This window comes from Larimichthys crocea, chromosome IX (genome assembly GCF_000972845.2).
Source record: "Larimichthys crocea isolate SSNF chromosome IX, L_crocea_2.0, whole genome shotgun sequence".
In the NCBI taxonomy this organism is placed as follows: Eukaryota; Metazoa; Chordata; class Actinopteri; family Sciaenidae; genus Larimichthys; species Larimichthys crocea.
Window position 1 is genome coordinate 3,931,525 of NC_040019.1, and position 16,536 is coordinate 3,948,060.

Below are 16,536 nucleotides of genomic sequence, written 5' to 3' on the forward strand. Positions count from 1 at the left end.
AGTTTTTCTTACAGTACATCAAGTGTATCCAGTACGTCTTCTGCATCTTTCACTGAATCACCTGAGTTAAGATTGAGGACGCGTAGAGGGTTTTCAATCAAAATGAGTTCCCTTCTTTTTGTAACAAACAGTTCTTTTAAAAATGTTCATTCCAGCAACCAATTATTACTGCTAAAACATTAAATATTTCATATTTTCAATAAGCTGATATTGCTGTGATGTCAAAAGAATCAGTATCACATGAATCCACATTTAATTAATATGTCCTTCTTCAAATTTTGGTGCAAGAACATTTCAGCCATACCATGAATTTGCTCTACTGACACATTTGTCTTTATAGTAAAATGCTATGTGAGCTTATGAGCAACATGTAAATATATTCTCTTATATTATCTGTAAATCTCTACAAATGACACTACAAAGCCAAATGTGGAGGTGCAGCATTTATACATCACGACACTTTGTAGAAAACATGTTTCCTCACTCTAAGCTCTTCCAGAAGATCCTCCATGATGGCAGTTGTCGAGTCACAGGAGAAGAGGAAGCACAAGTTAGCATAACGAAAATTATGCAATGCGTTGAAAATCAACTGTCTGAACCGACTTATTCATGATTTAGAAGTTCATTCAAGTTTAATCGTGTCTGATTGTCCTTTACAACTCCAGTCTGTTCAGATCGATTTCATTACATTATCATATCAATACCAGGGGGGACATTTCAGTGCTACTGTACATACAGTTTGTCATCCATTATTTGTATCTTATCTTTGCTTCAGATAGAGATTCATTTATACACAGGAAACAACAATGTTCCACTAATATTTACAGTTGTACAAAATCTATCACACCGTGTCACAACTTGACTTCCTGTCTCTACTAGGGACAAACAAAAGATTATTCTATGAAACTATTTTAAAAACTAATTATTTACTCACAGATTATTTTACAAACAAAGTTATAGGCAGTGCCCTGAGAATATTACGTCTAACAGATGAATGTGCTTCTCAAAATAATGCATTGGAAAAACAAAAGCACGATGGGGTTTGTATGAGGTTTTAAGAGCGTCTGCATCATCTGCTGTTTCATTGTGTATATTCATTAATTCACAGTTTCCTGTTATTCACAGTCAATGTAGAGTGAAAATACATTAATAACCACCAACCTCTAAAACATTTGGCAAAGTTTCAGAAACAAAAACTACTCGTCATCGTGGAATAATTCGCTCATCTCAACCTGTTTTAAGAGTACTGAGTGTTAGAGATTTTCTTCCACAACAATGTCTTTAGGTTGTTAAGGACTAGTGAGTGATGCACTTCCATCTGGCTTGCCAGACCGCTGAGTGTCACACAAGTGCGTAGCTGCTTTTCTAGATCTCCACGGAGGTCTGAGGGGGCTCCAAAAAGCAGAAAATCCTGCAACAGCACACACACCTTTGCGAGATTGGGCTGTACGACCTCAGTATTACACTGCTTCACAAGTCGATCACAGGTGGCCGTGCAGTCCCGGCCGTAAGTACAGTCTGCGTTAGTCTCGCATCGTCTCCCCCTCAGAAATCCCCGCACAACAGCCTCAGATGCTACACTGCGCAGGTTGGCCATCTTGCAGTCATACCTTGCATTGTAGCCCACATGACGAGGACTGGCATCACATATTAGGAAACTCCCGTAGGAACCATGGAAGACCTCTTCCACAAACTCCAGCAGGCCGATGGTGATGCGAGCCCTGCGGGGCCAGGCTGGTGCGAGCCAGTGATTCAGGCTGGAGCTTAAGGCCTCTGGGACCAGAGCCTGGAGGTAATGAGGCACCTCTAGCCTGTAGAGGGAGCTGTGGCCCACACGTTCTGTCACATACAAGTCTCCACAGAAGCCTAGCAGCTTGGGTGTGTGTTCCTTCTCCTGCAGCGCCACCATCAAGAGGAACTCATTGATCTGGAGAAGAGCCCAGATCGACTTGGCCTCTGCTAGAGACACTTTGCCATCCTGGTTGACATCAGCTAGTGTAATGACCCGATCCACCAAGGTGGTCAAAGATGGCTGCTCACCAAGGTTAGCCTGCAGGAAGAAGATTGACACATTTGGTTATTATGTGGTACTTATGTGGCTACTCAAATCTGATTCCAAAACAGTGTTTTTGATAAGATTTAAAGTTCTGCTTTCTATGGTGGTAGTTGTTCTACATGTTCTTGCAGGGGTGTGATTGCTGAGACCTTGAGGAAACTGTGTAGCATCTCTTTAAATTCATCCATAGATGTTCCACGTGTGGGTTTGTCAAATAAGCTCATCTCCTGTCGCAGTACAGAGTCTGGAGACCCATCAATCTTCACTGGATCCTCAATACCACATTTGATCACAACAGGTCTCTCCTTCCACAGTCCACTGTACACCTGCAGTTATAGAAATGTGAGAAAGGAAAGAGATGAACAAATGCCTGTATGTACATTTACATTTAGTCATTATCCAAAGACAGTCACGGTACAGTTAGTGCAGCAATAAGTACTGTGACAGTTCTAAATGTCCTGTAGCTGGTAGTGGTAGGTAAGGAGGTACTCTCTGAAGAAGTGGGTCTCCAAGAGTCCTTGGCCCTGATCTGGTAGGAACTGATGTTCCACCAACAGGAAACAACAGACGAGAAGAATTTGGATTGCCTTGAGAGAACGGGTGGCAGAGCCAGGCGTCCTTCATTGGAGGAGCGCAACGGTTGTAAGGTGACATATGACTGTAAAAGGGTATCCAGGTAGGTAGGTGGAGTACCAGAAATTACTTTGTATGCAAGCATTAGCGATTTGAATTTAATACAGGCTTCTACAGGTAGCCAGTGGAGCTCGGTGAGCAGCGGGGTAACATGTGACCTTTTGGGTTGATTGAAGACCAGGTGCACTGCCGTGTTCTTGATCATCTGAAGGGATTTCACCGTGCAGGCTGGGAGACCCGTCAGGAGGGCGTTACAGTAATCAAGTCGTAAAATCACCACAGCCTTTATCAGTAGCTGGGTAGCATGCTGAGTCAGGTAATGCGTGATTTCTCTTATGTTGTGAAGTGCAAAGCAGCACGACCAGGCAGCTGAGGCGACATGATTAGAAAAGGTTAGTTGATCGTCAATCATGACCCCTAAGTTTCTCGCTACCCTGGTGGGGGCAAGACACGGGGAGTTGATTTTGATGTGGATGTCTTGGTGTATAGTTCGGCTGGGAGGACTAGCAGTTCAGTTGTATATGTGTGATACAATGAAGGGCCAGTGGCTGTAGTGTTTCAAATACAGGCATCAAGTTGACACAATAAAACATTAACATACATGTAATTTGTAGCAGGTTTGGAGGTGTGTGTTTACTTTACCTGATGTGTGGAGGAGGTGGACATGCAGCGCTGCAGGGTTAGAGTCTTCTGATCACATAATGCCTTGCAGGACGAGCCTGATATTATTCCCCTTCTATAATGATCGCACTGCATAAAGAAACAGGGAATGCACTAGATTAACCACAGGAACAGATCCTCAAAGTGTTTCATCCTCTTGCAAATCCGATATCTATTACACCAAGCACTGCAAGACTTCAGTTTATTTCTGTAAACATTCATTCCAAATTTTTGTTGTGCTCCATCTTTTCTGACGTCACATCTCATTATAGCTCCCCATCAGTCCGCTAGCTGTCGCTTTCTGATCTCCTTCTAATGCTCACCATCTGACACTTGGCTCATCTCATTTTTTTCTATTTTGCGCCACCTCGTCTTATTCCAAAAATCCATCTCAGCATGCCATCTTAAAGGATGTCTCAATTCCTAAAATCTCAGGAAGAGAGAGCATCAAGGAGAGAGGAGGTTTGGGTGAGGATGCCCAAAAAGCATACACTTGCAGCTGCATCATATTTAACTGATGTTACTTTAAAAATGACGACTCTGACGTCTCCTTATATTAAATGCCTGTTGCCTCGACTCTTGCTTGGACCTCAGGTGCGAGAGATTAAGATGCGAGGAGAGGAGGCGAGGATGTACAAACTGAGAAATGAGCCCAGCTGCTCCCCAAATCTAACAGTATCTCCATCAGTTTGTAAAAGCACAAATCAGACAGGATGGTCAACTATTAAAGATTACTACTGGCAATTTTACACAATATAGAGTTTAAATGTGTTGAGGTTAGCAGCATAACCAGTGTATCAGCAAGTACTTTCTTCCTTTTCCCATAAGTACTTATGGAATACTTTATATGGTTAATACCCAGAGTTTACATGTATATACAGACTACAGTTTCATGTCCTGATATTACTCACATTTTACCTTGCTAGACTTTTAGCGTCTCAGAATATGTGAATTACCCGAGTATCAGCACAACAATGTTGTTTGAATAAACTGCAATCTGTATTTCACGTAATAATTCTAGCTTTGTGAGTGCAGATATATCTAATATGGTACACGGTGCTGCAGACAAGAGTACACAGTGAACAGAGTGGAACATTTAGCAGCTGAAGAGCCAAATCGTTCCCTGAGGAGTTGGTGGAGACCAGAAGAGCTGGAAGGAGAGTGAATATTTGCTGTTACATGCATTACGAGGACAAAAAGACACAACTCCAAATGGATGATAAACTTGCTCTGTGTTTGCTCAGTGTGTGTCAGTTGTACTTAGCTGTTTTAAACAGCCAAGTATGAATGTGTGTGCAAAGTGAGAGCCGTCATGTTTTGTGTATAAAACAGCAACCCACAAAACCATAGTCAAGACCAGACATTAACTCTCTCCTGAGTCATAACGTATAAATTATAAACGGATGTGGTTCTTGACTGCTGCATGAACACCTTTCACTCAGTGCAGTGCAGTTTACCAGAATACCACTTATGTGTTGGAAAATCTAGCAGCCTGTATAGAGAAGTAAGTCGAGGGCCCGGAAGGTGATGTGACTCATATTGACGGGCCGAGAAAAAGGAAGAAATAAGCTTTTCCTGAACATGAAAACTGCTTGCCTGTTATGAACTTTTGACCTGAGTGAGTCAAAGATTGGAAACAGAAAGAAACAGTTCAGGCTCTGGCTCTGTCCAAAGATGCCTACCAGCACCTTGAAAAGGTCAAAATCTAACAAAGTATGTGTTCAAGTTTTGAGGTAAACATAGGTTTACACCTGGTTCTGTGCCAGAAAAATTTCTTGGCCAGGTGGGAGCAGTGACTTCATGGATTAGCATCACTGCAAGGTTGCCAGGAGATGCCAGAATTTCAGCTTATCTAGGCTAACCTGCTGCTGGCTGTCAGGACCTAACAGATTTTCTCATCTCAACTCTCGGCAAGAAAGCAAATAACACATATCCAAAAATATCTACTATTCTATATTGTAACTATTCCTTTAAGATCTTTCACGGATGTATGAAGCTTTACTGATGCATTCCCACGATACCACCTTTCTTACCCATGTAGGTCAGGGATTGTGGTTTGCACTATATAAAACGGTATGGTGTGGCCTACTAACTTATATCTAATGTGCCATCTGCAACATAAAGCCGCAAAAAACAACAAATGAAAAAGCTTTGTGTATCCAGCAAAACAAAATCAGCACTAATTTTAGTGTCATGAAATGTTCCCCTGTAATCGTACCGGCCTTTTATGCCACACATAAACTTTACATCCATGTGCATGCAAGCACACGCACACCACACGTTGGCCAGATCTATTTGTTATAATGAGGTTACATCATTGATCTGTCATTGTGTATCAATTACTCTGAGTAGTTATCTTCTTAATCGCCATCGTGCTCCTTTGTGTCTCATTAAATGTCAGTGCTTGTTCTGTTCTCTGTTCTCCGAAAGCTCTGGAAACAGCTGGGCCCAGCAGGAGGGTGATTAAGCTATAGGCCGTTTCTTTGCACCGCATCGGTGGAGGCCACACATGAAAGAAGAGGCCAACCAAGCGGCCCTTAAACGTTCCTCCTCGTCCTACGTGGAATGAAATGTGATTTACTCGCCACAAATTAATAATTTAACTCAGCGACATAATATTTAATCAATGAGGAGCCTGTCAGCGATTAGGTTGATTGAGTTATGAAATTGGTAGACATGGTCTTCAGGCACCATACTTACAATGACCATATGGCAGACATGCCCACGGCACAGTTCGGAGTAAGAGGCGTACTGCATGTAGATGACCCAGCTGGCGATGAGGATGCCCAGCCATGCCAGGAGAAGGTACTTCACCTTAATGGCTGGGAGGCGGCTCTTTAGGAGGGTGGGAGAAGAGAAAACACAGTAAACCACAAAGACCGAAACCACGATGAGCGAAAGAAGAGCTGGTCACTTGACCTCAGGATAAAGCCAAGGTAGCTCATATGCATCAATGTTTACTGTTGCAGCTCGTCACGGCGGAGCAAATTCTAACCACTTTATCTGGTGGTTCCCAGTGGTGGTGGTCAGCCTCCCTCTAAACCCATTAATGTCCACAGTAGAAGTTTATCCTCTTCTTTACAGTTAGGGAGGCTGAGCCAAGCACAAATCAATTGAAATGTATCGAATCAGTCAAAGCATGAGGAGCAGCATGAGAAGCATGAGTACATAGTATACAAGAGGTTGCTGTTTTTTTGTTTTTCCATAAAAACACCTCTAGTACAATAATTTAGGCATTTTAGATCTTTATAATTTTTGACACACACATATTCTGAACTTTTTCAATGTATATTCAAAAAGAGAAGTGGAAATCTGCTTTTCCACGGCCCATTCAAACCTAAGAGACGTTTTAAAATGTGTTCCTAGTAGTCCCTAGCGACTAGACTAAATATAGTATGAGACAGAAATGGCTGTTTCTCAGAAAACAGGACGAGTTTTATCAAATGCTGGGTATCGTTGCATTGAAAACAACTTCGATAATCTGTGCTGTGATCCAGTGTAAATTTAAACTTCTGTTAAACCAATGAAAGTGTGATAAATGTGATGAAAGCACAACATTTTGATTTTGTCCTGACAGAGGCGGAAACGTCATACGTATGAGAGTTTGTGAATTTAATAATGAAGTGACTAATCTTTGTTTTTATTGTGTGTGTGAATATTATAACAAAGAATATATAAATAGGACAAACACTTTACAGAGGGGTCATAGCAAAACAAGGCTGGGAACAGCAGTCCCTTGTGGACCTGAGGGACTGCACCTCTGTAGAAAAGCTCATATATCTCATATCACATATCTTTTTAGTCTGGCTTTTATTTAAGGTGCATCGTCATTTACTGCTGAGCTTGTAAACCTCTATCACCTCTCTGATACTTCTCATCCCCTGTGTTTATTCACCTAATAGATTTTTATTATTATTTTATGCAGGTATTACCTAATTTGTCTATTTCTTTTTTATTCTTTTCTCTATGATGCACTTTTGGGGTGCATGTTTGCATTAAAAGTGCTATATAGATAGATAGATAGAGTTTAGTTTAGATTAGTTTAGATATTTAAATTCAAGGTAACCAACAATAAGTGGAAATATTCAAATAAAGTCAAATTACTTTCCATCAAAGAGGCCTACATAAGAATGGATGAATAGACAGCTGGCCACTTGACCTTTGCATAAAAACAAGGCTCATTTGTTTGAACAGTCATCACATTATGTTGGAGTTTGACCATGCATGTAGGTTATTTTACCGTTACGGTAACAAAGAAGCAGACTTGACACCATGCTGTGCATGCATACCTGCAGACCTTTGGACAGAGGGCAGAACAGCACCAAATGGACCAGTCTCCGCAAAGCTCTGGGCATCATGAGCGACACTGATTGGAGGCAGCGGTGCGAGAAAAGCAGGATTCCTGTCTGATCACATCCTTACAGCAAACCTACGCCATGCGTTGCAAATAACCCAAAAAAAGAAAATGATGAAACGCAGCATGTGGCATCATGTTGCCTTCTTTTATTCACAGCTGGGATCTTTACATCTGTCTTTATGTAATCCAGTCTTTCAACACAAATCATTAGGCGGTGAACAAAAAAAAAAAAGGATGAAGAGCGCGTCCTTGAATTTCAGCTATTTCAGATTCCAGCTTCACATGAGCCAAAATGAAAGAGCTCCATCTGTGACACCACCAGCACACCCGATTAACGGCAGCTTCCTCATCATTTCATCAGATGAAACTGGCCACACACACACACAAAAAAAAAAAAGAAATTGTGACACAGAAATAGCCTGCGATGAGCACACATCCTCTGCCTGCTACCCCCGCGACTCATCATCACTGCGCTTCTTTAAAGGGGAAGATCTCAGCCGGAGGACCTATTTTATTACGCCGACAGAAATCTCGCCTGCGCTTCCTGTCCAGAGGAACATGTCAGCAGTCACTGTGTTTATATAATCACCATGTTAAAAAAAAAATTGATGAAATTAAAACGAATATGGAGTGTTTAGGTAATATGCTTATTTAGATCTTTGACAATACTGACTTTCCATTTTGTGCATGTCCTCTTGTAGATAGATAGATAGATAGATAGATAGATAGATAGATAGATAGATAGATAGATAGATAGATAGATAGATAGATATACTTTATTTATCCCAAGCTGGGAAATTATAGTGCAGCAGCAGCATTACACAAAGTGACATGTGACAACAAAGAATAAACATATACTATAAAGCAAAATATACATAATAAAATATCAAAAAAGCAATAGTAAATACGATAAAATAAAATAAAATATATTGTACAGAGATATATACAGCAAGTTGGCATTGTTGATATGTACAAAGTAGGGAGAAATGTGAGGTGACTGTAGATTGTAGATTATGACTTAGCTTTTGTTTTTTGTAATTTGTTCATGTGTTATTGCTCAACTGACAAAATGTGGGAGCCAATAACAACAAATGTGTCAGATAACACTCGGCATGCAGTGTAAAAATAAATATGCTTCATACACACAAAAAATAGCTTAGATCAAGCAGCTCTACCAGCTTCGTGGTTTAGAGGTCACAGTGCTCACACCAGTATGGCAGTGACTACACTTTAGCTGATGGTTAAGTTGGTCATAGATGATGATGCACACACTGAATTACACTAGCTCAGTTATCAAGACAGACCTGGTGGTGGGGTGGGTCTCAGTTTTGTGCATAAAGCATGTTTCCTGTAGTACACTGTTTTGATCAAATGATCTAAATCAGAATTAGAAAAATAGAAATAAAAGCAGAACAGAGACTTGTTGCTTCTTATATTCAGGATTTGGAAATGGTGAAGTCTAAATTTCTGTAATGAACAATATGAATAATGTGCACTATAGCCAAAATGCTATTTCATCTACCAGTCAGGAAGCAATAAATTACATAAAAAGCAGCTACAAATGTCTCTATAATACTACTGCCACAAGATAATGTGATTAGCGGGCCCTGTTTAGGAGAATAAACTGATTATGAATGATCCGATAAGAGCCGGTTACATACAGATCTGTCTGTAAATCTTGTGAATAGGTAGGGCTGAACAATTAATGGAAATATTATCTAAATCTCAATATGGCTGAGTATATCCAAATTGCAGGAGCTGTAACATTTAAAAAATATATTAAACGTATCACAACAGACCATAATAAATAAATCAGTATGATTGTTTGGTACAGGCCCCAATGCAAAAATGACCATTACCACTAAAATCACGACTCGTTGCAACATCTGTCAAAATAATCACAAGATGTTCTTGTGACAGAGTAACAAATCAAACAACACTCACTAAGCAACAGAAGTATTTAAATGTTTCTTTTGACAAATGAAAAAAGCAGACTTGGGAAACTTTGAACTTTTATATTTTCTTGGACAACAAAATATCACAAAGGTTTCTATTGTTGTTGTCTTGAAGCGTTTATGTCAGCTCACTTTCCACCATGTCTACATTGCATACAGATCTGCAGATGGCTTCAAATATCCTGCCCCAGGCCTGGAGGGTCCTACACTGTGAAGACAAACCAGAATTAAGACGCTTGGTTTCATTTAATCTTCGATAACACTAAATGAAACTTCAATAAAGTGATCTGTTGGTAAAGAAAAACATAGCTCCAAATCTCCACTGTCGGAGGGATTGAATGCAGATGATCTTTCGTAGACCTTTTTATTCTCTGCCGCCTTATGACACAGGCTCGACACAACGTCGGACTGCAACGCCTCAAGGGGCATGTTGGAGCGCACAGTGGCCAAACAGTCAATTCTCACCTTCCCGAGCATCTCTGCTTCAGCTGCACAGGTTTACCGGGTCCATCAAAGGTGGACTGTGGTCCTCTGTGTGATGAAGACCTTCATTAGTAGGAAAAAATCAAATGTTTAAACCCATTTAACTGCATTCTTTTGTACTAGAAATGTTGATTAACAGGGAAATAGGGGAAACAGTGGACATGCTATAGGATAGGGTTGATATTTATTCTACAAATAAACAATATGACCACAGACTGGCAGTTCATGGGAATACACAGGCACTGTGGTAAACTGAGTATCTGGCCCGGTTCCATACCCAAAGCCCACTACACAGTGGCAACTGAGCCATCGTGAGCCAGTTATTTAATTTTTGCCCACTTATTGCACAACAGAGACACGGCAGTCAAGAGTTGCGTCTCAAGGGGCAATACCGACCCTTACGTGTCGAGTACATTTTCAACAAGACAAGTTACCGTGGTCTGAAACGTCATCTCAATATCTCGGCTCAGACATCATCATGAGGGCAGAGCCGTGCATGTTCCTGCATGAATGAGAGACGTGCATCAGAACACAGAGGAGACAACTATTACAACACAAAATCATACCTGTTGAAACTTTTTTTACATACCAAAGATGATTCTGCATCGGCCCGTTAACGTTTGGAATCCATGAGGTGGAGCTGAAAGCCACATCTATAAATGAGAAATGAGTTTACACGTGTTATTCTAAAGCCTATAGCAACCGGGCATCAGTGTACAAGAGGTGGTGCAATCAGCTTAAACTTAAAAGATCAGTTTAGTCCTAACTATGACTTATGACATTTGTGAGACAACAATGTGACACTGTGGCTATGAAAGTTGTATTTAGAAGTATTTATTGTGCATATTCAACAACTATTTGGCTTATAAAATGTCACTGCAGCTGTTTGTTTTATGGTGGAACCATTTCAATCATTAAAATTCTGCAACATTTTTAGAGACCTTTGATTGATTGATTGGCAGAACTTAACTGAACATTGCTCAGAAACCTTTTTGGATAATAATTGAATGAATTATACAATAATAATATATATAATAACAATATAAATAGGAATAATGGCAAAAGTAGTTACATATATATTTTTTTTGGGGGGTATATTTTTGGGTTTCAAATTGTTACTGGGACAAATTCCTCATAATCCATCAGCCCATTTGCCTTTCTTTGTTTGTTACCCACCTGTTTGTTTCTAGTTGCTCATAGTTCTTACCATGTAAAGTGCCTTTAAGTGTTATATAATAACTATTATTATAGTTGTCATTAATACTTTGCAAAACAAGAAAGTAATGATGAGATAGATGAAATAAATCATTAATTTAATCGCAGCCCAGTTTATATTTAACCCTCCTGATGATGTAATTTATAGGCGTTTGCCACCAGGTGGCGACAGCAGGGGGTGAGGTGTGTTCAGTGTCCCAGCAGCTGCTGCAGGTTATTTTAATTTCACCGTGTTTTATGAACAATCTGGAACATTTCTCCACACCAAAAGTTGTCTAGAATAATTTAAATAAAAAATGAGGACACATTCAAGCTTCTTTCTCAGTGTTTGGTGTGTCATAAAGACTGTCTCCTGTCTAATAACCTACGTGCTCTCACAATAATCCGTTTAAACATGTCAACAGGTTCTGTCAGGCCTGCTCTGCAAGTCTGCAAGCCGCCACACCCGAGCTCACACACGGGCAGGAAAAGTCAGTTAAAACCGGCCAGTTTGGATGGAAGAGTGTGTGATAAGACGTAATAATTAATAAAGTTAAAGTAGAAACTATAATGCGACTCAAACATGAACTTGAGACAGTATGAAACCTATAAATAGCCTGGTGCTTACCACGTGAAAGGCAGATTTCTCCAAAGCTGGAAACTATTTTTTATTTTATTTTAAGACTTAATCTGAAAATAAACCTCGACTATGATAAATATTAATATGAATATTGTTCATGGTACACACCAATGTGGATTTAATTTAATTTACTAAGTAGTCGCGTTGAGTAATGCAAATATTTAAACGATTTAACACGTGAAATTGATGTTTTATAACTAATATGACTAGTTATTAAGTTATTATATATTAATATATATTAATATTCTTGCACTAACACTCACCATGTTGTCCTCGCAGCAGCTTCCCTGGTGGTTTGAGGTCGACTCACACAGACACACACACACACACACACACACACACACACACACACACACACACACAGGGTATTATTAGAGCACACCTGTTGTACAACTACAGAAGTTGACAAGGGCCAAACTTCATGTACTTCGCAAACAGCATACAGTAACAGTGGGGCTCTAAGATTTATATACATTTATATCTTTTGCAATTCAGTGATGCCATAAAAACATTTTTACACATCATTTTAGTCAATATTATAAGTTTATGTCTAACCTTCCTATGCCTAACAGTTGCAAAAACATAAATTATACTACCCATAATTCACCCGGATCAAATTAAACAATTTACCAGAAGAACAGAAATAGTCAAGATAGAAGATATTTTATTAGAAATGGCTTTTAAATATTTTTAATGACAGCACACATCATATTTACCTTAAACACCATTTAACTAACGTTTAGCAGAGGTGCCGTTATTCCTGCATATGGATATCAGTGTTATATATTAACACTATGTTCATATGGACTGCAATATACATCAATAGAAATTAAATCCACCATGTTCTGCTTCTCTGGTTCCATCTTCTCAAATGTATCTTTGGGCTTTTGAGGATAAATATTTTCAGAACACCTCTTTTTAAAGCATTTTAAATATCTCTCTAGAAGAGACTTCATTGTATTTTGTGACAGTAATATGTCATAAAATACTTAAAGACTATCTACTCCCATGTACTGCTTGAAGTTTAAGCAGCATTTTTGCAAAAATCTGCCTCAAGGGTGCTCCCTGATGGCACCAAGACAGAACAATTGGATTTAGAGCGAGTTTGAATGCAACAGTAACACGAGCGGTCTGATTTAATGTAATCTTTTTATAGCTGTCCATCTACACGTAAAAAAAAGAAAGAAAAAGGAAATGTCACAGAAACAAGATTCATTAATGAATAATACAGACACAACTTTAGTCTTAACGAGACAGCAGTGCGGCATGTTTAAGTGGAACATGTGAGCTTCACCTCAAAGCAAAGAGAGCAGCACACCGTCTTGACTTTTTAGAAATGCATTTTTAATGTCTCTGACTTGAGAATATATTACGTCATGAGCTTGGTTTGGACGGTGCCGACAGGCTATGCAGCAGCTCCATCTGTCTCCTTTTGTCCTTGGCGCGGTTGATAGTCATCTTGAATAAGCGGCAGTACAGCTCCATGGCAGCTGGAGTGTCATCGTTCCCAGGCACCGGGTACGTCACCAGGCTGGGGTTGCAGTTCGAGTCCACCACGCCCACGGTGGGAATATTCATCTTCGCTGCATCTCTAATTCCCACGTGCTGCTGGAACACATTGTTGAGAGTCGAAAGGAAGACGATGAGGTCTGGTAGACGGACTCCAGGGCCGTACTGGATGGGGGCGTTGGTGAGGAGGCCGCCCTGCCAGTAACGCGTATGGGCGTACTCCCCACAATCTTTCGCAGTGTTCTCCACCAGGTGGCCAAACTGGCGCCGGCGGCTGACAAACAGTATGACGCCTCCACGATACGCTACATGGGCAGTGAAGTTCAGGGCTTGCTGAAGATGCTCCATGGTCTGATCCAGATCAATTATATCATGGTCCAAACGGCAGCCGTAGAGGTACGGCTCCATAAGCCTAAAAAGAAGAGAGAGAGAGAAAAAAAAAAAAAAAAAAAAAAAAAAAGACATAAATTAAATGGGAAATTGGTAAATTTGATTTAGCAGCCATCACGTAAACAACAGCTCACAACAGTTTCTGTTCTGCTCTGTGTCCTTGCTGCACAGCACTAGTGTTGATACTAAAAACTACATTTCCTGCAGGTTTTCAAAGTAAAGGCAGGGAGGGTAACTGTAGTTTAGTAGTTTTGCTGCAACATTTTGGATTGTCTCAAACACGACGCAGCACAGCTGATATTAAAAAGATGGATTTTAATGAGACCGTGGTGGGCTTAAACAAGGAGCTCTACTGCAGGTCCTTCATTGCAACAGCTGTCAGACACCAGCATGACTTCATGACTCTCTTACAACTGTGATAAGTGAATTTCCCCAGTGTGGGATCATTAAAGTCTATCTTATATTATCTAATCTCATCTTAATTTATATAAACACTTTTTTGTAACTACATGTATACTGGACAGTAGTGGTCGAGGGCCGATATTTGCATTTTTTTACTGGTATCGGCACCGGCCGATGCGCGGGTGTGTTCGCCGATATTTTATTTTTTCTGGCCTGATTTACAGACACAAAGTTTCTGTAAAGAAAGATTCTTTTTTTTTTTTTTTTTAAAATCGTATCGTGAACAAAAAATCGTGAACCGTGAGTTGAGTGCATTGTTACACTGAGTGTTATGACAAAGACTCTGAGTGACAACATTCATCAAACAGTTGCGGAGGGTTCATACCAACCTGTGTCTGCAGCCTTTCTTATGACCAAGATGAACTCTGGCGTCGAACAGCTCCTTCAACGAGAAAAGCTCTGACAGACGGAAGAAGTCCGGCTTCTCAAGAGACTGGTTTATGACTTTTTCTGTGTGAAACAAAAATTATATCGATCAGAGTCTGGAAGGAAGGGAGGGAAAAAAAAAACGTGCAAAGCATCGATTAGTGCAGTGTTTTTCAACCCTGTTCCTCGGGGAACACTGCCCTGTAGTGATGGCAGCGCGACACTGAAGCTTCGATACGTGCTTCAAACCCTGGATTACAGCTTCGAAGCTTGCTTTGGTGTGCGAAAAAAAACATGTGACATATGACGTCCGAAGCAGAAACTGCTTCGTTGCCAGAATGAATCACCTGTCTGGTTCGCGGTCCAATCAGGTGAATGAATGGCACTGCCTCGCCTCCATTCTGACAGGTGACAGGTTGAGACAGTTTTGAATTTGAGTGCCTTCAACATTTTATAACAAATTCTTATGCACACCTGCCTCATCGGTTCCTTGTGAACGAGTATTTTCAAAATGTGGAGAAATTGTCAGCATGAAAAGAAACCGACTCAATCCAAAAAGTATTTAAAAAAATAATGTATCTCAATAAAAATCTTTGACCGCCCCCCATCCTACATAATCACCCTCTGCCATAGTTACACAAGCACACCTGTGTCATAGGTTACCACCTAAACCTATGTTATATTTTCCCATCACTTTCCTCAATAACACAATACACACATTGATCGTCTCATTGATCTTTATTTGTGAATAGGACAATAAGTGTGCATGTGTCCACCAACTAGCCTAATTTGACTGCAGCCTGGCACTTTGCCAGGAGAGGTCAGCATAACTGAAGCTTCGAGTAATGAACCCATTTTCGAAACAATTGGCTCAAGTGGTTCGGTGCTTCATAAAAGCTTCATTTACCCATCACTACTGCCCTGCATGTTTTAGATGTTTCCTGCTCCAACACACCTGATTCAAATGATCAGCCTCTCATCAGGCTCTGATAACGAGCCACTCATTTGAATCAGGTGTGTTGGAGCAGAAAACATCTAAAACAGGGGTGTCAAACTGGTCCACAAAGGGGCCGTGTGGCTGCAGGTTTTAGTTCCAACCAACCAAGAGCACACAGTTTGACCAATCAACTCTCTGAAGACTGAGATCAGTTGATTAAATGAGTCAAGTCTGGTGTGCTGCTGTTTGGTTGGAAGGAAAACCTGCAGCCACACCGGCCCTTTGTGGACCAGTTGACACCCCTGCTCTAAAACATGCAGGGCAGTGTTTTTCCCCGAGGACCAGGGTTAAAAAAACACTGGATTAGTGAACTCACCTGTAATATCCTCAATCTGGGGTGATTGAGGTGACTTGATGGACGCTGCGTTAGCATAGTGTTGTTGTTGTCCACCACAGGAGTATCCTAGTGTGACAGCCCGAGAGTGCCGCAGCCCCAAAAGACCTGAACATAAGAGACAGATGAATGAATGAATGAATGAATGAATGAATGAATGAATGACTCGATAACACATCAGACAAGCTCCTGACAGGCTAACAAACTAGCTGCTGTTAGCTGCCAGCTAGCACAGCTGCTAATTTCTCGGTTGTAAACAAAACAAAACACAAACACAGCAGCTGCTCTGAGTCTCTGCGGGGTGTGAGACACACACGGAGTCTTCACACCACAGCCTGACTCTTTGTAATTAAACATAATCATGCAGCAGATACCTCTGGTCAGTGCCCGGGCTGCCATGCTTGCTCTGAGTGCCGCGGAAGGTCAGCAGACTGCGGCTGCGCAGGTTTTTTTTGTAGTTCATTAGATGCCGTAAAGATCCGCCGTGTCGTAAAAGGACT

The 16,536-nt window shown here is 40.7% G+C and overlaps 2 protein-coding genes, 1 long non-coding RNA gene and 1 other non-coding gene across 4 annotated transcripts; all 4 read right to left on the reverse strand.

Moving 5' to 3' along the window:
- Positions 1-279: 279 nt before the first annotated feature.
- dipk1b (divergent protein kinase domain 1B) lies at positions 280-8,250 on the reverse strand. The gene is made up of 5 exons (XM_010742417.3): positions 7,639-8,250; positions 6,050-6,184; positions 3,332-3,439; positions 2,206-2,382; positions 280-2,050 (listed from the first exon to the last, which is right to left on the reverse strand). Exons 1-5 carry the CDS (start codon positions 7,705-7,707, stop codon positions 1,238-1,240), a joined length of 1,302 nt encoding a protein of 433 aa, XP_010740719.1. The 5' UTR covers positions 7,708-8,250; the 3' UTR covers positions 280-1,237.
- A 1,456-nt stretch (positions 8,251-9,706) lies between these two features.
- LOC104928179 (uncharacterized) lies at positions 9,707-12,321 on the reverse strand. The gene is made up of 5 exons (XR_797274.3): positions 12,242-12,321; positions 10,734-10,797; positions 10,579-10,646; positions 10,127-10,207; positions 9,707-9,869 (listed from the first exon to the last, which is right to left on the reverse strand). It is a non-coding gene; the product is annotated as an uncharacterized LOC104928179 (long non-coding RNA).
- Positions 10,001-10,091, reverse strand: LOC113746475 (small nucleolar RNA SNORA17). Its single transcript, XR_003462902.1, has one exon. It is a non-coding gene; the product is annotated as a small nucleolar RNA SNORA17 (small nucleolar RNA).
- A 761-nt stretch (positions 12,322-13,082) lies between the features above and the next one.
- mrps2 (mitochondrial ribosomal protein S2) lies at positions 13,083-16,520 on the reverse strand. The gene is made up of 4 exons (XM_019269137.2): positions 16,411-16,520; positions 16,019-16,144; positions 14,669-14,789; positions 13,083-13,899 (listed from the first exon to the last, which is right to left on the reverse strand). The coding sequence occupies exons 1-4, from the start codon at positions 16,433-16,435 to the stop codon at positions 13,353-13,355; spliced, it is 819 nt and encodes a 272-aa protein (XP_019124682.1). The 5' UTR covers positions 16,436-16,520; the 3' UTR covers positions 13,083-13,352.
- Between the last annotated feature and the right edge of the window lie 16 nt (positions 16,521-16,536).